The sequence below is a fragment of the Bos javanicus genome, chromosome 8 (genome assembly GCF_032452875.1).
Source record: "Bos javanicus breed banteng chromosome 8, ARS-OSU_banteng_1.0, whole genome shotgun sequence".
Lineage (NCBI taxonomy): Eukaryota > Metazoa > Chordata > Mammalia > Artiodactyla > Bovidae > Bos > Bos javanicus.
In genome coordinates, this window is record NC_083875.1 from 74,503,356 (window position 1) to 74,526,955 (window position 23,600).

At 47.3% G+C, this 23,600-nt stretch overlaps 1 protein-coding gene across 3 annotated transcripts in view; it reads left to right on the top strand.

The window, feature by feature from the left end:
* Nucleotides 1–23,600, top strand: part of DPYSL2 (dihydropyrimidinase like 2) — a 118,296-nt gene that overhangs the window by 67,760 nt on the left and 26,936 nt on the right. For all 3 annotated transcript variants that reach the window (XM_061425888.1, XM_061425889.1, XM_061425890.1), the window contains 4 exons: nucleotides 14,739–14,903; nucleotides 17,081–17,142; nucleotides 18,102–18,182; nucleotides 19,129–19,197. In XM_061425888.1, the coding sequence (XP_061281872.1) occupies nucleotides 14,739–14,903; nucleotides 17,081–17,142; nucleotides 18,102–18,182; nucleotides 19,129–19,197 (377 nt within the window). The remainder of the gene's footprint in view (nucleotides 1–14,738; nucleotides 14,904–17,080; nucleotides 17,143–18,101; nucleotides 18,183–19,128; nucleotides 19,198–23,600) is intronic.

Here is a 23,600-nt window from a genome sequence, read left to right on the forward strand (position 1 = left end):
GATAAACTGGCTGCTAGTCAGAGTCTTCTTAATCAACAAGAGGAAAAAAGACCCATTGAACTGCCAGCCCTCAGCCTGAGATGGGCAGCACATCATGGTACAAGGGCCGTGGTTCAGGCTGCAGAGATGTTATGCTATGTTTTTGAATCCAGTCCAGATTCCTAGGAGGAAAACACCCGTCAATTATGCTGGCTCTAGATAGATCCCAGTCAACACATGACATCACCAACTCTTCCTTCTCTGGCCGCCTTTATTTGGAGGGGATGCAAAGAGAATTGTGCAACTTTGGAATAAACAGAATAGAGCACGGATCCCCTGTGCTTTTGTTTCTGGGTTGAACTCCAGCCTGGTTGCCACTGTTTTCTTTATTATACACAGCGAGTCTGTCACAGCAGCTTTGTACAAGTGTGTTAGTTGCTTAGTCGTGTCTGACTCTCTGCGACCCCATGGACTGTAGCTCACCACACTCCTCTGTCCATGGGATTCTCCGGGGAAGAATACTGGAGTGGGTTGCCATGCCCTTCTTTGTACAAGCTTTGTACAAGGGAGGAATTGTTCGGTTGCTAATTACAGCCCTGTGTTTACAACAGTTCTTGTTTGAACTAGGTGCTCTTGTCCTTATTATGGTATTTGGTGGGTGTCCACATGTGATGTCCTGAATTACAGTAAGTGTGACCCTCACTCTACTGTGGCCTGTATTTTCAGAGAAAGATGACTGTCACTAGATCCTAGGGTGTGTTTAATTATCTCCTTTGATAGTGTAAATGTGACCCTGTTTGATGAAGGGGCTTGCTATCCTTTCCTGTTATTGACAGTGACCTTGGGCCAGAGCGTTTCAATATAGCTCTTCACATTACGTATGTCAGTCTGTGTGTTTCATTAGGAAGCTGTAAATCCTTGAGTTTCTGGTCAGGTTCCCTTCCCCACAAGGATCCAGCAGGAAGGAAAACAGACAGATGCAATCTTTGCACGTGAAAGCCTTGTGGTGTGACTTTTATTTTTTCGTGATGTTCCGCACAGCCCTGTAATCTCTTATTTTTGGCAGGCCGGTCCCGAATCTGTGGTCGCGTAGTCCCAGGCAACCAAAGGCTGAGACAAACAGAGGAAGTGTCATTACTCACATGTTTCCCCCGCCACCTCATCTTGTCCCGACACGGCCAGTGGCTGCCCCCTCTTTGAGGTGGAGCTCCTCAGAGCTGAGTCTGACCCAGCCCCACACGGGGTCCCTTTCAGTTGTCTCCCCGCAAGCCCCTAGGGTCCCCATCCCTCATTAGTTTCCTGCATGCTTTTCATCATTTGTTTGTAGTCTGAAATTTATTTATGGCAGACTTTGTGGTGAAAACTGGGAAGTCTCTTCGCAGGGCAAGAATAGAGAACACAGATGTAGAGAACAGACTTTTGGACACAGCAGGGGATGGAGAGGGTGGGACGAATTGAGAGAGAAGCGTTGAAATATAGACACTGCTCTATGTAAAATAGCTAGCTAGTGGGAAGCTGCTGTATAACACAGGGAGCTCAGCCCGGTGCTCTGTGATGACCTAGACGGGTGGAGGATGGTGATGGGAGGTAGGATCAAGAGGAAGTGGACATACGTATACTTAATGGCTGATTCACTTTGATGTATGGCAGAAACCAAACAACATTGTAAAGCAATTATCCTCCAATTAAAAGTAAAAAAAAAGCAACTGGGAAGTCTCTTCCATTTTCTTAAAGCAGCCTGGAGGCCACAGGAAGTAGAGTAGGGAGCTCACCTCCTACCCTTCTCCCTCCATCACAGGCCTGTAGGCACACACACACATATGTGCACACATGCACATACACAAGCAGGCATACACGCATGTGTGCACACACACGCACATGCATACGCGAATATACACACACTCATGCACACACATACCTTCTGGTCGTCATCCTGGTACCCGGGGCCTTGTGTCTGGTAAAGGATGCTGATGGAAGGAGAGGGTCTGCTCAGGAAATCTGCAGATCCTGGGGCTGCCAGTGCTTCCAGCATTTAGGAAACTCACCTCCTTCTCCTCCCTGCCTGGAGAGCGAAAGGGGAAAACCAGGTCATCCATTGCAGCCTGGAGTTACCGTATCCCTGGGTGGGCGGGTGAGAGCTTGAAAATGTAAACAGTCTCAATATTCTGAAAGCCTGCTGGAGATTCACACTGCAGTGATGTTTCCACGGTAAGGTCAGGTTTCCTTGCTTGTGATTGGAATTACGTGGACTTTCTTCATGATGATTAGTTTGTGTTCTCTGCTCTGCTTGGCCAATTCTTCATAATCCAAATAGATGCATTTCCTCAGGCTTAAGACATTCCATTGGACAGGAAGATTGTTTCCATCATGGTATCCTGAGGTCAGAAAGAGGGTGGGGAGGGTGGTTCCCTGGTTGGGGGTGGGGTTGGTGAAAAGTCTATATTTATGCCTGTTGACAGAGGGTCTCTATGAGCCTTCCTGCTTTAGCATTCACTGTCTTTTATTTTATGACCCGTGCCTACTTGCTGTGTAAACAGGACAGATTTGTTTTGCTTGTTTTTGTCTTACTCAGTTTTATGCTGGAGACTGTTTGGCTGGATGAATACCTCAAAGTCCTAGGTCTCTCTCCTGGCACTGGGAGCCTCTGGCCTTCTCCTCTCAATAATGTCTTTATCTGCTCCCTTCCTACATTGTTATCCCTCATGGGTCCTCCACCTGAGCCTGTAACCACCCCCTGCACCCCCACCCTGAGCCCTGTCCCTGCCACCCAGCCCGCAGCAGCGCTGGAGGGTTCTGTGCCCCCAGTGCCCAAGCCCCGACCCCTTCATATTCTGTGTCAAAGCCCAATTGAACACGTGGGGAAGACTGACTTCATGTTAGGTCAAGCAGTCTTAGAGGCTCAAGACATTCCTATTTTACTTTCAATTTATTTTGCAAATGGTTGTGTAAGACCTACTCTGCCAGACATTGGGATAAGCCCTTTATAAACACCAGTTCCTAACAACCCTGCAAGGGGATGCTGTTACCCCCATTTAACAGATAGGAAAACTGAGGCCTAGAGAAGGTGAAGGATTCAGAGTTGTATAGCTAGTGGATGGCAGAGCTGGGTGCAAGCTCAGGCTGCCAACTGGTGCTCTAACTTAAAAAAATATATTATTTTAGATTAATTTTTAATCTAAAATTAATTTTTGGCTGTAAAATTAATTTTTGCTGGAATTTCTCTAGTTGCAGTGCGTGGGCTTCTCATCACAGTGGCTTTTTTTGTTGCGGAGCATGGGCTTTAGAGCACAGGCTCAGTAGTTGTGGTGTGAGGGCTTAGTTGCCCTGCAGCATGTGGGATCTTCCCGGACCAGGGATCGAACCCATGTCCCTTGCATTGACAGGCAGACTCCCAACCACTGGAGTTCCGGCGAGTCCCTACTCTAACATTCACAAACACTAGCATATTTGATGGGTGGAGTTGAAGCCCCGTTGTCTGATCAGGGCATTTGAGAGTCAGCCAGCTCGCAGGCCTGTGCAGTCCCTGTACGTGAGGATCCTCAGGACTTCAGATGGCTTAGAGGAATTCCAGGATCCAAACATGAGCCTGAGGCACACTCTGTGTTTCTCCCACCACCGATGCATGGATGTGAGGGGCCGTAAAGTTGGCTTTTCTCCAGACGGAAACTCAGCATGCCTGTCTAATTACAGGAAACAGGGCCCTCTCCACAGTTAGTCAATGATTTCAACATCTCTTGGAGAAATTCTGCATGAACCTGGAGTTGGAGGCTTTGCTTTCTAACGAGTTTGGCTGGAATGCTCACCTCTGGCTTCCCTTGCCTGCTCCCCCCGGGCCATGGTTTCATCATGCTGCTTTGCAGCGGGCACTTCCTATTCAGCGTCTTATCTATCTTTAAGCGTTCATGGAGCTGAGAGAAAGCACAGCTGTGCTCTGTGCACTTGGGGCCCAAGTGCCTGGGCTGCTGCCTTGGCTTGTTGGCCTCACAAGGCGGCCTTGAGGGGATCAGCTTATGACTCAGATGGACAAAGCTAAGAGAAGGTATGAGGGGACTGGAGAACTAAGATGGCGGCTGTCACCATTTCATCATATTCTGGCTAAATTGTCAGTAACCTCTTTGTCCAGCTGGTTGATTTGCTCTCTTATGTATTGCTTCGTCCCCTACTTGGGTCTTGGAAGGTGGCCATTGATCTAAAACAGAGACGGCTTAGAATAGTGAAAAGAGCTTTGTTTTTATTCCCTTAAATAGCAGGCAAATAAAGTGAAAATAGCAGCGCTGGCTGGGGTGACATCCTGATGCGTGGCTAGAGGCGGTATGGAGTGATGATGCTCTGGAATGCAGCGTATTCATCTGCATTAAGAACTGTAACTCACCCAGTAAGCTCACTTGATGCTAGAACCCTCTCCAGAGAAAACCATTTAAAGTAAGGGAAAATGGGAATTCCCTGGCTGTCCAGGGGTTGAACTTAGGGCTTTCACTGCTGGTGTCTGAGTTTGATTCCTTGTAGGGGAACCAAGATCCCACAAGCTATGCGGAGTGGCTGAAAAAAAAAAAGGAAGGGGGAGTTATTTGCATGAACATGTCCATAGGAACCTTGTGTATAATAGAGGAAAAGTGGAAACAGTCTCTAGGTTCAACACAGGGGAATGGTGAAGAAAGTCACAATAGATTCTTCAAAGAATAATTCTCATAAAAAATGGAATTGTGAAGACTCTAAGACAATGTGGTATTAAGAAAAAAGCCACAGTTAAGTGAATGCGCCCTGTGATTATACCTACGTAAAACAGATACACATGAAAATTGTATAAATATTAAATTACGTTGAATTTGTTCATAGTGCTTTTTAGGTCTACTGTATCCTTCTACTTTTCTATATATTCATTCTATTAATTTTTGAGAGTTTGATATTGAAACTCCAATTAAAAAATCTTAATTTATCTACTTAAAAAATAATTGTAATATAGAGTGGAACTATATGTAGTTTTGTTCTGTATTTTCCAAGTGTCCTGTAAAAGTGTTGCATAATTTAAAAAATAAAAAAGAAAGAGAAAAAAACAAAAAAGAAACCATATATACGTGCCAGATCTGGAAGATGATCTAGAAACTGGAAGATGATCTAGAAAAAAGATGAATAGTTATGATTAGGATGGTGGGATTATAGGTAATATTTTCTCCTGTTAATAAGAAAAGTAAAGGAAACAGTACAGATTTTGGATTCAGACCTGGGATTAGTTCTGGTTTTGCTATATTTCGTTATGTGTCTCTAGTGACTCTTGAAACTTCCTGGGACTCAGATTCCTTATCAGTAAAAAGCCAGAACCATTTCCAAGGGTCTCTGGATCTGAGCCTGATTGTAGCCACTAATGGTCTCTTCAAGTGGAGTCTGCTGGACTGCTTATGTCAATAAACAATTTGTGAAAAAAAGCAAACAACAACTTGTGGGCAGTTAGTGCCATCATTGTGCACAAACTATGAAGTCCCTTAAGCACTCTTGGTGGCTCCGGATCTGCTGTCACCATTCACGGCTTGATGACGCTTTTCCTGAAGGTGCGACTATGCACATCTACCTCAAGTGAGCAGAGAGCAAACTCTTAAATCCATGGAGGCTGGTTTTGAAGCTCTTTCTGGTGAAGCAGGTGATTTCCTTCCCTCCCCATGCCGACCAGTTGCCTCTGGTGGGCCCCTTCCTGGAAGGTTGACCCCATGTTGCCTGCAGATGGGCTCTCAGACTCTCCATGTCTGCTTTTGATGAGTTAAGGAGAGGATTTCTGTGCATCATTTGGTTTGTAAATCCTCTTCAAGGATTTACACATTATAAATGGCCCTTCATTGCCACACAAAGATTGCGTTAGCTCTGCCTTTGATCATGCATGCAAGGAGGCCGTGTGCAAACTATACCCAGGCCTTAAAGAGAAAGGTTTTATGAGGTGCTGACATATTGACAAGCTCTTACCTGGTGCCCCAAATTGAATTTCAGTGACTCAGGTTGGCAGTATCCCCTCTGTCCGCTAGGTTAAGCTCATTAGCTGCCTGCTTAAGTGAACCTGCATATGTTTTCGATGATGGAAGGGGGTTTAGGTTTGAAAAGTTGAGGTGTGTGTTATTGATAGATATGCCAAAAAGGTGGTGGTTTGTTGTGGCTGTTGAACAAGGCAGGTTGGGAGTTGAACTCTGAGACAGTGTCTGCAGAACTGCAGACTGTAGCCTCCAGTTGCCTTGTCTGTGATGTGAGCATGGTGAAACTGCCCTGTCCGCCTGATTTGAGCATCACCTGATAAGGCACACCATAGCACTTTGTGGACTACTTGCTATAGAGCTGTACCAAGGTGAGGTTGATATTGTTGCTGTGAAACAAACGTTGGCATGACATTATAAAATGATTTAATGGTCCTATTCCTATTTTTAAAAATTTCTGTAGGTAAGAGTAGATATGTTTTCATCAAGTGGGGAGCCTTGGTTATGCCTTGTGCTAAATTGTGAAAATGGATTGAAAAGCCAAGAGGCCTTTCCAGGATCATCGTTAAAATAAGAACTAATGCTGGGTTTGGAATCTGGGTCTTCTCTCTGCCCTGCTCCCCACCTCTCCTTTCCCACCCTCTGTCTCTAACTCTGATTCCTGGGCTCTCCAGGTTGCCTTCCAGCAGCCTGGAAGGAATGGGCAACCTCCTTCCAGCAGGCCCAGGCCACAGGAAGGGAAGTCTGGGGGGCAGAGGGCATGGGCTGCAGGTGTGGGGAGCTCCAGGTGCCCACCTGCAGCTTCTGGATGCACAGATGCCTGTGGGCAGCAGGGTCTACCCCTGATAGGTCCTGTAGCCTTGGGGTCCCACCTGCTTCCAGCTGCTTGGCATAGGGATTTGCCTGAGACTGAAGAGGGCACATGTCCCCAGATCCATCCCCCAGTGAGTACTGAGTCTGAGGTCAAGGATGAGTCAAGACACAGGAGACTACTCTGTCTGGGAGATGGGGTATTGGTGCTTTGGGGAGTCACACCAAGATGGTATGGGCAGCGCTGGGATGAACCTGGGGTGAGTTCAAGCAGGGGGGAGGCAAGGATGCAGTGGGCCGAGAGTGAAGGGGGCCGGAAACATGGGGTGTTGACAGCGCTCACCCCTTTCCAGCTTGGCAGGAAAGGCAGGGCAGGAAGTGAGCAGCAGCCTGAGGATGGAGCAGTGTCATTCTTATGCGTGCCTTTTAGTATATTGGGTTGGCCCAAAAGTTCATTTGAGTTTTTCCATACATCTGTGGAAAAACTTGAACAAAGCTTTTGGCCAACCCAGTATTGTTTTCCCCAAATAATACTAAAATAGTATTTTAGGAGCTGAGTTTGTTTGCTCCATAGCTGGCACTCATCAGATCAATGAAGAGGCTGTTTGTTTGTTTTATAAACGTGTTTTGCTGACTCCTGCCATGGCCTTTATTCCCACCAGGTCTCTAGCTTAATGATTGTAGCAGTGATCACTGGACACTGAATGGTTTCTTATGGTTCCACATGGCTGATATGAACATGTGTGCTCAGTTGCTCAGTTGTGTCTGACTCTGTGACCCCATGGACCCTCCCGGCTCCTCTGTCCATGGAATTTCCTAGGCAAGAATGCTGGAGCGAGTTGCCATTTCCTCCTCCAGGGGATCCTTCCGACCCAGGGATCAAACCCTCATCTTCTGTGGCTCTTGCATTGCAGCAGATTCTTTACCCACTGAGCCACTGGGGAACACTCGCTTAGTTTTAAAAACAAGATAATGTTAAAGGAAGCTCGGGAAAGAGAGAAATAAGAGGATGACCCTGGTGCCTCAAGGTTTGAGCAGTTAGTATGCCTGCGATTGTTCTAGATAGTTCTAGCTTTTAGGAAAATGCTTCCTTGCATGGCAGGAGAAGCAGTATATTTGCACAAGGTGAGTAGTTAGCCCTGGAAGCATGTGGTTTAGAGGCATTTTAATATTTCACAAAGGGATTTACGAGGGAGTTTTCCTTATGAATTATTGTATTAATAACTCTGTCTTCCCTGCTGGTCTTTTTGAGCATGCTTGTGTAGCGGGCACTCTTCAGAGCAGTTTCTGTATTGACTCATTTTCACCTCACTAGAAGCCTGTGGGTTAGGTACTAGTATCAATCCCATTTTACAGATGAGGAATGTCAAGTCCCCAGAGGTTGACCGTCTCACCCATAGTCACGTGATGAAGAGATGGCAGAACAGGCCAGGAACTCAGTCATCTGATCTCACCTCTCCTCTCCAGCATCTCCTAATTCCCCGGCCCAGGTGCTTTCTCTTCCCTTTCTGCCTCTTTTGAAGACAAAAACCATGTTATCCTAACTGGCAGCCTGGACTCCCCAAAGGCTCTTATCTCTCCAGCAACAAAAGCCACACTCTGCTGAATAGGTCACCCGGCCTTTGGCTGGGGAGACGCCGGCCCGGCAACTCCAGAGATAAGCCAGTGGTGGTTGTGCTGTCATCTCCCTGGTGGTTTGCTTTTAATTCAGGTCCATTAATTTATCTCAGATGGAAACGGGAGAGGCCAACACGCACACAGCTAAGCTCAGGGCCTGGAGAAGGAGGCCCAGTGCTGATTCTGGAATGGGGGGCTGGAGAGGGGCAATTCTGATAGGGTAAAGGCCCCAGGGAGCATGGGCGGTGTGTGTACTGACTACAGGAGATTCTAGACCTGCCGCTACAGGGGTCTGTGTTTGAGGCTCCAGAGAGGCAGGGGGAGAGCCTTTGGTGGGACCTGGCAGGACTGAATCCCCACACCCATCTTCCTCCTGTTCCATCTGCTTATCTTCCCAGCAGGCTTGGAATATGGTTCCTATTCAGCCCCCTCAATTCCAGGACAAGGACTGCGGGGGTGACTTTTTTTGGCATCTCTCTATGTTCTAAATATGAAGAACTGATTAGAAACACAAACCGCTGGCCTTTTAAAAATCTGGGGTCTTAGATTATGTCAGGGCTGACTTCCCAAGTGTGATGTTGTATGCACTTTAGCAAGATATTAGCCTTGTGGAGGGGATATCAGACTGGGTGGAGGGTCTGAGGCTCTCTCTGTATCATTTCTTACAACTACATGTGAATCTTTAATTACCACGATGGTGTGCTTAGTCACTCAGTTGTGTCCGACTCTTTGTGACCCCATGGACTGTAGCCCGCCAGGCTCCTCTGTCAATGGGATTCTCCAGACAAGAATACTGGAGTGGGTTGCCATTTCCTCCAGGGGATCTTCCTGACCCAGGGATTGAACCTGTATCTCCTGTGTCTCCTGCACTGCAGGTGGATTCTTTACCTGCTGGGCCATCTAGTCTGCCACAAATATCATTGTTGTTTAGTTGCTAAGTCCTGTCCAACTCTTTGCAGCCCCATGGACTTTAGATAGGGTCTTTTAAATACTGCAAACTCCAAAAAGGCCCTAGATTTGAATTTTCCAGGAGCAGCAATATATTTGTATGGCGTTAACACTTTGCTGATATCCAGAACATATAACAATAGGATACCAAAACCACTCAAGGCAGTAAAAAGCAATGAAGTGCTGATACACGCTATAATGGATGAACCATGAAAAAAACACCATGCTAATTGCAAGAAACCAGACACAAAAGACCATATGCTGTATGATTCTTTTTTTATATGAAATATCCAGAATAGGCAAATCCATAGAGACAGAAAGCAAATTAATGGTCTCTTAGGGCTGGGAGTTGCAGAGATGGGGGTGCTGGGGAGGGGCTGCTGAAGAGTATGGGGTTTCTTTTTTTGGATGATGTTCTACAATTAGATTGTGGTGATGGTTGTAGAATTCTGTGACGAGACTAAAAACCATTGAACTGAACAGTTTAAATGTGCAAATTGGCTGGTATGTGGATTATATTGCAATAAAGCTGTTAAAAAAAATGTAACGTCCTTTAACAGTTTTAAGAGAAATAATAAAAGTCCTTGGGAAATTGCTGGTGTCCTGTAGATGCAAGCACTTCCAGACACTGGTTGGAACACCTCAATTCAGGCCACGGTCTTGGGGCATGTTTTGGCTCCCTCATAAACCAGATTCACAGGCCTCGCACTGAAACCACAGTGGTGTTTCTGATGCTCCTCCTGAGGGTATGAAAACTCAGTGCATGCCAGACATTTTGCCAGGTGCTTTCACGTGCTTTCTTTTTGTAAAAATTAATTTTATTTACTTATTTTTAGCTGTGCTGGGTCTTCGTTGCTGCATGGGCTTTTCTCTAGTTGCAGCGAGCAGGGGATACTCTTTAGTAACTGTGTGTGGGCTTCTGATTGTGGTGGCTTTTCTTGTTGTGGAGCACACACTCTGGGGCACATGGGCTTCAGTGTTGCAGCTCTGGGGTTCTGCAGCCCAGGCTCAATAGTTGTGGTGAACTGGGCATAGTTGCTCCGCAGTACGGGGATCTTCCGAGACCAGAGATCGAACCTGGGTCTCTTACGTTGGCAGGCGGATTCTTTGCCACTGAGCCACTAGGGAAGCTTTCACATGCTTTCTTGAACTCGAAGCCCTGCATGCATGGATGCTTGATGGCCATGTTTCATATGTGAAGAGATGGTGATTCCAAGGAATATACAGAGCAGAAGGGTAATGCTGTGGGAGTCAGCATCAGAACTTGGGCTCACCGACCCCAGAGGCCATCTTCTTTTCCCTGCCTGCTGCCAGACTGGGTTGATGAGATGTCCCTCTAAGACAGAAGCCAGGCCCTCACAGGGACAGATGGCTTAGGATAGTCACCAGGGAAAAGGCCTGTAGGTTCCGTGCAAGTCGTTTCCAGGCTCTGTCCTCCTCGGAGGGGCATCTCTGCTCCCTCCGGAAATGACTGTGACACTCTGCCCTGTTCTCTGGAGCAGCTCTTCCCAGGAGAGCTTCTGTGGAAAGAGAACTGTGGGAAAACATGTGGAGTCATTTCGTGGACACGATTCTGAGTGTCGTTCATTCTGGCAGGAAATGTGTTTATTCCCCAAAGTCCTCAGCTTTGCCTGTGTCCTGAGTTTTCAAGGGTTCATAACTCTTAAGAGCTGTTTTTGGATAGGGAGGGAACCGGATATTTTTGGTACGTGATAAAGCTGTTGTGTAGAAAATAGGACCCTGATGGTAAAAGGCACAAGTGAATGACCTTGGCGAGGGGAGTCAGTGGGAAAAGGTTTGCACTCAGCTTCCCTGGTGGCTCTGTGGTAGAGAATCCTCCTGCCAGTGAAGGAGACAGGGTTCGACCCCTGGATCAGAAAGACCCCCTGGAGAAGGAAATGGCAACCCATTCCAGTATTCTTGCCTGGGAAATCCCATGAACAGAGGAGCCTGGTGGGCTACCTTCCATGGGGTCACAAAGAGTCGGACACGACTGAGCGACTAAACAACAATAACAGCAAGTGATACTCAGGGTGGTCCCAGGAAGACTCCTCAGCTCCCACGGAGCTTATTAAAAGTGCAGATTCTCGGTCCCCACCCAGGCCTACAGACTCTGAAAGTCTGGGAGTGATGTCCAGGAAACTGGGTTTTAATTATCTCTCAAGATAATTTTCTCTGAAGTTTGAGGAGCCTAGCAGCTGATGATCTGACATATGCTTGGGGTTGAACAGGAAAATCTGGTTGTGTTCCCAGGAGGGCATGCCCTTCTGAGCTTGACCTATCTTGCAGGGTGATGTATGAGCTGGAAGGGAGCATTCATTCATTTGTTGAAAATACATACTTCCTGTATCAGTGCATCCACACCCTGCTCTGGGAGACTTTACATCCCATGGAGGAGGGTGGGGTGGGGTGGAGTGGGGGCTAGAGTCAGAGAGTAAAGTGTGCTCAGTCGTGTCTGACTCTTTGTGACCCCATGGACTGTAGCCCTCCAGTCCTCTATGCATGCCATAAAGAAGGGAAACCAGATGCAGAAACTGCTGCAAATGGGAATGTGATCCTGGGGTGCTGACATTTAACACGACCAGAAGGGAAAAAAAAGCCGAGAAGCCCAAGGAAAGAGCAAGGTGAATGGATTTCCAAAGAGAGGGCACTGCCCCTGCAAAGATCTGGGGGTGGGGGAGTTTGCAGGTCAAAGAATGAAACATGGCCGGCCAGGGTGGCCTGAAGGTGGTGAGCAGTGGGTAGGTAGTAGAGATTACGTTGGAGAGATAAGTTGGGGCTGATTTCAGAACCAAAAAGAGAAGTTAAGAGTTTTGCTCTACAGATGATGAGCAGCTACTGGAGGCTTTGGAGGAGGGCAAGTGATGAAGCAAAGGGTGTGACTAGGGAAGATTCTGCCAAAACTATGCTACTAAGTCAAATTTTAGTCCTTTTTTTTTTTTTGCTGAGGGCATGGGGAACCAATTTAGAAAGAAAACTTGGAATCACTTTGTCAGAGTTTCTATGTTAGCAGATGGAACAGACTTGTATTAGAAGTGTACCCCCTGCAGAAAAAAATAACACAGCATTGTAAGGCAGTTATATGCCAAAAAAAAGTATATATCCTCATTGCTTTCATTAGGTAACATTATATGTTTGTTATATGTATTACAATACCAGCTATGTATTTACCTATTAATTACATATGCTGCTACTTATAAAAAGCAAATTTTGTCAGAAGAAAATTCAGCTTTGATGTTCATATTTTCCAGGCATATAAAGCCAAGCTCAATTGATTGCACTTGAGCAGTGTCTGTGAGATTTGATCCATTTCAGAAACTCAACCTCATTAGTGTTGCCTGCGCTGGCATTTTCTTAGCTGAGAACTGCTTACCTGGCTGTAGAAAATCTAATATATAGAAGAATGATTCATTGCTTTAGACATCAAGAGTCCTGGGTTTTGTCCTCTTGGTTGCATAAGTTTGAATTAACCTTGGACATGTCACTTTGGTTTGTATTTGAGTGTCTCTGGGCAGAGGATGAGTAATAATAATCATGGCAATTGGGCGAGAACTCTTCAAGACCTAAGAGAGACTACAGCCCATGCAAAGGCCCTGTGGCAGAGGGGAGCAGGCTGATAATATTATAGCAACTCAGTGGCAGCCTCTGAGCAGCTGGTGAGCAGAGTGCAAGGGGTAAATGGTCCAGGGTGATTTCTAGAGGTAGGCGAGGATCTTGTTGGGAACTTTAATTTTTATCTGGGACTTCCCTGGAGTGTGCTCAGTTGTGTCAGAATCTCTGCAACCCCATGGACTGTAGCCCACCAGGCCACTCTGTCCATGGGATTTTCCAGGGAAGAATACTTGGAGGGGGTTGCCATTTCTTCCTCTAGTGGATCTTCCCCACCCAGGGATCAAACCCACACTCCTCATTGCAGGTGGATTCTTTACCACTGAGCCATCGGGGAGGTCCAGTGGATAAGACTCTGCACTCCCGGGGCAGGGGACCTGGGTTTGATTTCTGATTAGGGAACTAGATTCCCCATGCTGCTACTAAGAGTTCGCATGCTGCAACTAAAGATCCTGCCTGCTTCAGTGAAGATCCTGCTGCTGTACTGAAACCTGGTACAGCCAAATAAATAGACAAATAAATATAAAAAATTTTTTTTTATCTGAAGAGTAAAGGGAAACCATTGGAGGATTTAAATTGGGGAGGAACTTAAGGTTGGACTTCCCTAGTGGCTCAGTTGGTAAAGAATCTGCCTGTGATGCAGGAGACCCAGGTTCAGTCCCTGAGTGGAGAAGATCTCCTGGAGAAGGAAATGGCAACACAATCCAATATTCTTGCCTGGGAAATCCCATGGATAGAGAGCCTGGCGGGTTACAGTTCATGGGGTTGCAAAGAATTGGACATGATTTAGTGACTAAATCACATAATGTTGATAGATATGCTGTCTCATTGAATCCTCATAACCAATGTGTGTGGTACGTAATATCCCTGTTTTTTTTTTAAAAATATTTTTCTTGATGTGGACCACTTTTTAAAGTCTTTATTGAATTTGTTACAATATTGTTTCTGTTTTATATTTCATTTTTTTGGCCCCGAGGCATATGAGATCTTAGCTCCCCAACCAGGGATCAAACCCGTGCCCCCTTCATTGGAAGGCAAAGTCTTAACTACTGGACCACCAGGGGAGTGCCCGTATCTCTATTTTAAACCAATCCAGGAACTTAGTGTAGTGGAGATGAAGTAGCTCACCTTGCTGGTGGGGAGTGGAGCCAGGAAACGAAGCCACGTAAGCCTGACTAGTCCTCTGTACTCCCTATCAGACTACTTCAATAATAATATAACAATAACTGCAGTTTTAAGATGCTTTGAACTCTTAGGATGAACGATCGCCCTTGAATTACAAAGTGGTATTATGCCGCAGAAATCCGAGTGGTGATGAGATAGTGGATATGCTGGGGAACCTTTACATTTGATCTTAGCCGAAAGATGGAGAAGCAGTTGCCGGGGACCTTTTAAAAGGCCCCGTCTGCATGGCTCTGGTCCAGCATCTTCAAGTTCCCTGTCGTCCAGTGGAGGGTGTCACCGAAATAGCTATCAACATGTAAAAGGACTCGGTGGCTCCGGCTTGCCATTTGACACTGCCATTGTCCAAAAGGACTCATTGTCCGTGAAAAGTGCCCAAGGTCTTTACTTTCAGGGGTTTTGTGCCGGGAAATCAGATCTGGGCAGGTCATGCATGGTTTCACTGGAGCAGTCATGCCATGCCAAGTTTCTGCTTTCTCCTTTTTGGGTAGTCTGCTGGTTAAGTGGATGCTTAAAACCTGGTGGTAGAGTTCCATCTTAATTTTGAGCCCTTGTTCAGGGTTGAAATGGGGAAACAGCTTCTGGCTTGCACACCTGGAAGCTCCTATTGGTGACGACGACACTTCTGTTCCTTTCTAGTTGACCACGTGGTTCCTGAGCCTGGGACAAGCCTGCTGGCCGCCTTTGACCAGTGGCGGGAATGGGCTGACAGCAAGTCCTGCTGTGACTACTCTCTGCACGTGGACATCACTGAATGGCACAAGGGCGTCCAGGAGGAGATGGAGGCCCTGGTGAAGGACCATGGTAGGTTGTGCCCACCCAACACTTCCTGGAGGTGTTTCCTTCTCAGACCCTGAGCTGCCCCAGCTCTGAAGAAAAGCTGTGTGAATAGTGCTCCTAGGGGCCTTCTGCACCTGCCTTGTGTGCCAGGAGGGAGGGCGTGGCCTGCAACTTGTGCTGGGCATGGCCATGGTCAGACAACTGGTCACAGCTTATTGGTGTAAGCACACTGTGTGCGTGCCAGCCAGGCTGGGGAGTTGAGGATGAGAGAGGGATTTGCTCTTAAAGGAGAAGAGTGCACCCCCCAGGGAGGATTCTGGGTAATCTTAGAGGAGAGCCCGGGACCCTGAGTACAGGACTTCGGCAGCCTCTGTTTGCAAACCCAGGAGAACCAGGGTAGATTTGAGGGTGATGAGGCTCTGGAACCACATGAGGTATCTTTTTTTTGTTCCATAGTGGGAGCCAGATTCTAAGGACTGGGTTCTGAAAGAATCCCAGGGATATTGGGATATTCCAGGGATATTGCGGGAATCTTAACCACCTCTGGGTGCCTCTGGGTCCCTCTTATCCACAGGAACCTTAGGGATTTGGGTGATGTTATCAGACAACATCATCTTTGGGGGTCTTCTTGACCTTGGCTATAGACAGGAGATCACATGGGGTCACATGTTGACCTCTTTGGATCCAAACCATCAAGGAAATGTCTATGCTCTATGGTTCTGAACTTCTAGGCTAAGAAATACCATGAGCTGAGAGTAAAATCTAGGCATAGATACGGTAGATACCTACAGATACAGTGGAAAAAGCTTAGAATGATAATCTGTAGTCTGGGGCTTATTTCTCTGCTCTTCCATAAACTGGCTGTGTGACCTTGGCCAAATCACTTAAATTTTATGAGTCTCAATTTAACAAAAAGTCTCACATGAGGATATTGGATTAGATACCCTAAGATTCATTCCCACATGAAAGAAACTAGGTAATCCTTGACCTTTCTCACTTTGGCAAATACTGAGACTCAAATGGATTAAATGCTAATAATGAATTTACTTCACATCAGCCTGGAGGGTTCCCATAGCAACTGTTGCCTAGCAGGAGAGAAGGGCCGAAGTGTCCCAAGGCATTGAACACAGGCAGCTTCCAGCACCTCCCGTGGCTTGAATTAAGCTCCAGGGCTAGCAGGTTGTCAGTACAGTTGTTTACCCTTGTGATGGATGTTGATCAGGGATGTTTGGTCTGGTGCTTTTGGAAGCAAGAAATCTAAAATGCCAGGGTGAGAGCTGTGACATCTGCTGTTGCACCCACAGACCTTGTCTGTCTTAAAACATTTCTGGAAAATCAGCCTAGAAGGCAGTCAGTTTACCGGAGAAAAGACATTTATTATAGATCTTTGAATTCACTTTCTTGTTAAGGCACAACAGTTAGGAGCAAATTTCTTTCTAATGTTTAACTTTTAATTATGGTAGAATACAGCATAATGTGAAATTTGTCATCTTAGTCATTTTAAATGTACAGCTCAGTGACACTAAGGACATTCCCACTGTTGTGCAGGGATCACCACCATCCATCTCCAGACCTTTCTTTCATCTTTCCAAACTAGAACTCTGTCTCCATTAAACCATACCTTTCCCTTCCCCCAACCCCCATTCTACTTGTCCTTGTGAACTTGGCATATAGGTGGAATCCCACAGCGTTTGTCCTTTTGTGACTGGCTTATTTCACTTAGCAGAATGTCCTCAAGGCTCATCCACGTTGTAGCCTGTGTTAGAATTCCCTTCATTTTAAGGCTGAATAATATTCCATTGTATGGATGGACATTTTGTTTAGCCCTTCATCCATGGACACTTATTTTGCTTTTACCTTTTGGCTCTTTTGAACAATGCTGCTTTGAAAATGGGTGTACAAATACTGGCAATTTAAAATTTTGATGTAGTTTTAAATTAAGAGAAACCGTAAAAATATTAAAAAGAACCCTTATGCAGCCTAGTACCAGATTTGCCAGTTGCTGGTATTTTATCACCTTTATTTGCTTTATCTTTTGGTCTCTGCCTTTATCTCTGCCTCTCTTTATCTCTTCCTTTCTTCCTCTTTCTGAGTTTCTCTCTCCACACACATATACATATTATAACTTCCTTATTCCCATCCAGATTATTTGGTTTATCTGTGAGTCATATCTCCACCTCTCTGTTTTGTCTGTCCTCTAGGGGTGAATTCCTTCCTTGTGTACATGGCTTTCAAAGATCGCTTCCAGCTCACGGATTCCCAGGTAAGAAAAGCCGGCTTTTCTTACTGGCATTTGGTACATTTGGGCCAATGCTGTTGTCTTTTTTTTTTGGCATATAGTTGCTTTATAATGTTGCATTAGTTTCTGCTATATAACCAAATGAATCAGCTATATGAACACATATATCCCCTCTCTCTTGGACCTCTCCATCCCACCCCTCTAGGTCATCATAGAGCACTGAACTGAACTTCCTGTGCTATAATGCAGCTTCCCACTAGCTATCTGTTTAACACCTGGCAGTATGGTACTGGCACAAAAACAGAAATATAGATCAATGGAGCAAGATAGAAAGCCCAGAAATAAACTCATGCACTTATGATCAGCTAATCTATGGCAAAGGAGGCAAGAATATACAGTGGAGAAAAGACAGCCTATTCAATAAGTGGTGCTGGGAAAACTGGACAGCTACATGTAAAAGAATGCAATGGGAGCACTCCCTGACACCACACACAAAAATAAACTCAGCGTGGACTGCTGCTGTCTTCACAGCCGCCTCCAGTGTATGCTCACGGGAAATGGTTGGTGAATGAAGTCCCTGATGTCACTCCCTTCAGGGGATGGTATGAAGCCCGTGCCCTGGCCCCCCAGGACTGGTGTTCCCAGGCTCTGGAATCAGCCACCTGCCTGGGGCAGTATAACTGAGAGGGGTTCTCAGACCCCTCTCAGCAAACCTGGTGCAGAGCTGGTGTCACCCACCAGCTTCTCCTCATCTAAGCCCTGTAGGTTACCCTGCCTCTGTTGATTATCTGTTAATTACTGAGAGGTCCTTCTCTGCTACATGTGACCAGAAACACTGCCCTCAGGCATGTCAGAAAAGCTGGCCTTCATAGAAGCATCGAGGCGTCCTGGTGCTAGTCCTGGTGGTTGTCAGGGAGGTGGTGGTACTTATGACCAGGAACACTGAGTTCCCTGTCTCTGATCCCACGCCCTCCCTTTCTCAGATCTATGAAGTCCTGAGCGTGATCCGGGATATTGGAGCAATTGCCCAGGTCCACGCGGAAAACGGCGACATCATCGCAGAGGTGCGTGCTTCCGCGTTGTCACTGCCACATGACCCACTGGGTGAGAGGCAGGCTCGAAGGAGTGGAGTGGCTGCCGTAGCTCACCTCTAGGGGGGACAAGCAGAGTGACCCGGGGGGACTGTGGGAACAGTCTTACGACAGCATGAAGGTCGGAGATGCACGTGCCCCTTGATGTGTTCTTAGGACGAACAGCCTTTCCATAGAGAAGTCCTTTCTCTCAGCGCTGTGATGTGGCTGCCTGCGGGGAGGCGGGTGTGGACACCCACATATAGATATGTCACCCTGTAGCCCAGGACTGGGGATACGTTGGCTTTTAGTATCCTAGGGGATAGCTGTACTGTTGGCGAGGCTGTAACTGACCTGTCATAACTCGGGCAGGACCGGGGATGGGATACCAAGCCCTCTCTTCGTGGGGTCTTGGGATGAGGGTCGAAAGTGCCACTTTAGTTTAATTTTTGGTCATGCTGCATGGCATGGGGGATCTTAGTTCCCTGATCAGGGATCAAACCTGTACCCCCTGAATTGGAAGTGTGGAGTTGTAACCCCTGAACCGGCAGGAAAGTCCCAGCAGTTCCATTTTGATGTCTCATCGGAGTGATTTTTACCCAGATCTTGGCAATCAGGCTCATGTGGGATCCAGTTCCCCCTGACAGCCTTGTTGTTATCCAGTTTGTGTCCAACTGTTTGTGACCCCATGGGCTGCAGCATGCCAGGCTTCCCTGTCCTTCACCATCTCTCAGAGTTTGCTGTCCACTGAGTTGGTGATGACATCCAACCATCTCATCATCTGTCATCCTCTTCTCCTCCTGCCTTCAATCTTTCCCAGCATCAGCGTCTTTTTTAATGAAGTTGACTCTTCATATCAGGTCCTTCCAATGAATATTCAGAGTTGATTTCCTTTCAGATTGACTGGGTTGACAGCCTGGTTTTCTTTTAAACATTGCAGGAGCAGCAGAGGATCCTGGATCTGGGCATCACGGGCCCTGAGGGACATGTGCTGAGCCGGCCTGAGGAGGTGAGTGCCTGCTGAATGGAGGGGATGAATCTGTGTTCTGGGGTGGGCGCCACCGGAGCCACAAAGCGCCCACTTCCTGCCTGTTGAGAATGTTGGTTTTTTCCCTTGGATGCTGATTTTGGTCCCTGGGGACGTCCCAGTCCGCCACTGAGAAGTGTCTACACAGGCAAAGTGAAGTATTAGAATGTGCTGTGGGGTAAAGCAGTGTGGCTTGTTTAACCTAACGACTCCTCTTTCTGTCTCTAATTCTCCAAGCCCTTCCTTAGGTAGACAAACACAAATAGCTTTTATTAGCATCCAGCAATAGGGGTTTTGTGGTTCATAACCCAGGGCCTCCAACATCTTGCCATAAAAGCTCTTGTAAGTATCTAGAAGGCAGAAGGGAGATTGTAAGTGTTTCCATGGTAAGTCTATATGGGGTATAGCACAATCAGCAGAGCGTGGTAGACCGAATCTTTCACAGTTGAGGGAGAAGAATTCAGAGCAGGGTTCTTGCTGGCCCAGTGGTTGAGAGTCACTGCTTTGGATGGCGAAGCTTGTGAGTGAGAAGGAGGGCTTACATCTTACGTGACAGAAGAGTCTGTTTTTCTAAATGAGAATCTGTGGCCTCAATACTTTTCAGGAGCTAGCTCTTTAAGGAAAGGCTCAAGGTCAGGTTTTGGAGTTCCTGATGGCTCTGAGCAAAGATGATGCTGGGAGTCTGATGGAAGTGAAGAGACTCTGTCCTGGGAAAAGGGATGGGCAGAGGAGGCAGATAAAATTGCCATGTGGATGATGACTTAAAATTACGATTTTTCCTCCCAGAAACAGGTGGTGGAAGATGCTGGGTCCGAGGGGTACGGATGGGACCAGGGCCCCCAGATCACAGCATTTCAGGCCTAGGACATCTGCACTGAGTCTGGGGAGGGGTCACTTGGGTTAGGACCCGTGGGTGCAGGGGCTCTGCTCCCCCTAGAAGAAAATGGGTTCTGAGCGTGTGGCATTGAAGGTGCCATCAACAGGCTGCCTGGGGTGAGGAGAAGTGCCTCGTCTCATCAGGCTTTTCCCCAGGCTTTGTGGGGAGACATGAGGCTGAAAAAGGAGAAAGATTGTAGGAAAGAGACAGAAAAAAGCAAAAGCGGAAATCACTTGGAGTGTTTTGCACGCACTGAGGGCTTAATTTCCTTGTTTTGCCATTCTTACCACATATGTGCACACATACAGAGATACACACACACACACACGCATACATACACAGAGCATCACAGACACAGACATATACACAGAGACTCATAGAGTCACAGACACTCACAGTTACATCCATATACATACACAGACATATACACATACAGAGTCACAGAAACAAGAGTCGCAGACACAGAGACACACATATTACAGATACACACACATATACACAGATACACACAGAGTCACAGACACACATAATTACACACATTTACATACATAGACACGTGCACACCAGGGCACCGTCGTTACCATCTGAGACTCAGGACATTTCCTTCAGATGAAAGGACAGCTGTGTCCAGGGGACCCGTTCCATTCTGCTTGCCTGTGTGTGGTGCTGCCTGGAGGCATTGCCTTTGTCACCTGGGTCTTTTGTGAAAAAAATCACAGGGGTGTGAAGTTCAGCATCAGAGAGCTAGCAAGTGCAGTTCCTGCCTGCCCCCCGCCCACTACTCTCAGTGTACACACACACACACACACACACAGCCGGGAGCTCAAGCTCCGTGGGAAGCCAGTGGCCTGTGTAACCAGGTGGTGACGCCTGGGGCTGGGCTTCATTAGAATGTTTACTCTTAACCTTCATCCTGGAGCCTGGCTGGGAGCCCCTCCCCTCCAGTTCCAACCGTCCAGGAGAGAAGGGGAAAAGGATATTGTCTTCTGAGAGTAAACGTCTCTCCTCCTGTGGCCCAGGGCTCCTAGTGAGAGCTGCCTGCTGGTTTCCATCTCAGAGCCTTCCTGGGGGCTTGCTTCTCGTCTTATCTTTCCCACCATCTGCACTGCCTCCCCAGGTCCCGGCACACCCCGATCAGAAAGCGAGTCCCCCCTGGGTTTACTGAACAGGCCAAAGCTATCAGAGAAGAGGGGCCCTGGTTGCCATTATGACCACAAACGTCACCAGTTTTTCCACCTTGAGGCATGGGACATTTCTTTTGCAGCCGCTGCTGTGTTGGGACCCCTAGAATCCTCCTTTGGGAGCTGGCAGCCCTGGCAGCACTCCAATATGGGGAGGTCCTGGCTCCTTGAGGGGGGTCCTGTGGTCCCACGAGAGGCTGCTTTGGGACTGTCTGCTTTCCAGGGGCACGTGCTGCTGAGCTGGTTCAGAGGCACTGACTCGAGGCCAGGCACGGTGTGCGGTGCTTCTCCTGAGCAGATGCATCCTTAGGACAGCCGTGTGAGCCGCCAGGTGCCAGCTGGCACCTTCTCCTCGGCTCCTGGGGATGGTTTTTCAATTCATTGGTAGGGATCTGTTAACAACAGCGTGTTATATTCTGGGTAGGGCCTCCCAGGTGACTCAGATGGTAAAGGAGACCCAGGTTCCATTGTTGGGCCTGCAGTTCAGGAGACACAGTTTTGATCCCTGGGTCAGGAAGATCCCCTGGAGAAGGGAATGGCTACTCTCTCCAGTATTCTTGCCTGGAGAATTCTATGGACAGAAGAGCCTGGCGGGCTATATAGTCCATGGGGTCATAAAGAGTTGGACACAACTGAGCGACTAACACTAAGTATTTTTCACATACTGTACATAAGCAATAAAGAGAATAAAACACGGCTGTATATTGAGGGAACTGAGCTTTAGTATGAAGTTAGGGAGATGCTGCCAGTGCAAAAAACACAGTTAATAACAGAATTCCTTCCTGGTTTCATGATCCATTGACAGCGTCCTGATGGTTAACTTGACTTGAACCACACAAAACATACTCTTCTTTCTGCTGCTCTTTCCAACTCACCGAGTGAGGTGGCTGGTAGGATTTGCCCCAGTTTTCAGCAGAGAAGATTGAAAGGGAGACAGATAGGGATGCAGAAATCTATTAATAGAAACCTCCTGTCCATCAGTGGTACCCAAGAGCATATTATGATGGAGGCAGTGCTCAGCCTGTAGGGGATGTCGAGGTGGATGAGAAAGTGGTCCTTTGTGAAGGGAATTTTGGGTGAGCTGGGGGGTGGGGGATGGAGAAAGAGGGAGATGCAGAGTAAGTAGATGGGGCGACATGTGATGGGGTTCTGAGCCAGTAAGAGAAGTAAGACTGGTGTCGAGGGAGTTCCCTGTTGGCCTAGTGGTTAGAATTCTGGGCTTTCACTGCTGTGGCCCAGGTTCAGTCACTGGTTGGGGAACTGAGATCCTACAAGCCACGCTGTATGGCCAAAAGTAAAAACAAAGCGTGCGTGTGCACACACACACACACACACACACACACACACAGCCTGTTGTCTGGGTGGAGAGTGGGGTCCCGGAGGTGAAGGTGACAGAATTTTTGATGGAGTAGGAAAACTCCTAACTGGCATGGGATGACCGGGGTACAGTCATTACTTGGGGTAGCTGATCTTTAAAAGCAGAAAGCGTGGCTCAGGTGACCACTTAAATCCCTGACAGCTCTATAAAGAGACAAAGACAAAGTTTTATTTTTAAACATAACACTGTTGTCATAATACTGAAGCCAGATTTCAGTGTGCATGAGACAATTTATGTTTTCTAGCGGAGGCATACACATGTACCAGGCTTCCCTCGTAGCTCGTTGGTAAAAAATCTGCCTGCAATGCAGGAGAGCCAGGTTTTATCCCTGGGTCTGGAAGATCCCCTGGAGAAGGAAATGGCAACCCACTCTAGTATTCTTGCCTGAAGAATCCCATGGACAGAGGAGCCTGGTGGGTACAGTCCACGGGGTCACAATATGTACATGCAGAAGGGTATGCATGAATCCTTCCATGGTTCTGGGTAAAACTTGGAGAGGTGGGGTTTACATGACCTTTTCTCTCCACGACATGACCGTACTGCCCAGCTGGAGAAGGGGAGGGGTCAGAACTCACCTGACAGTAGATAAGCCAATCCAGACAGGGCTTTGGGACCCAGATTCTCCCACCAAACCAGTCTTAACAGAAACCACTCCTCTTGGGTAGGGGCCCCCTGGAACTGGCACTTCTGCTCCATTTATTCCCTAATGAGCCTGACTGTGAGTTCTGGTTCACCCCAGGCAGTCCTGGTCCACACCCGTTGCCCCGGGCAGTTATGAATAGCGCCTCTGTTCGCTTTCAGAAGAGTCTTGGGTAGAGACCGTGAATTCAGGCAGTCACCTGCACCCCTGGAAAGCACTCAGATTCTAGTGGAGTCCTGTTTGCACATCCCCTGTGTACTTTTTGAGGTGACTGCAGAGACACAAGACGTCCCTCCTTTATGCTGCCGG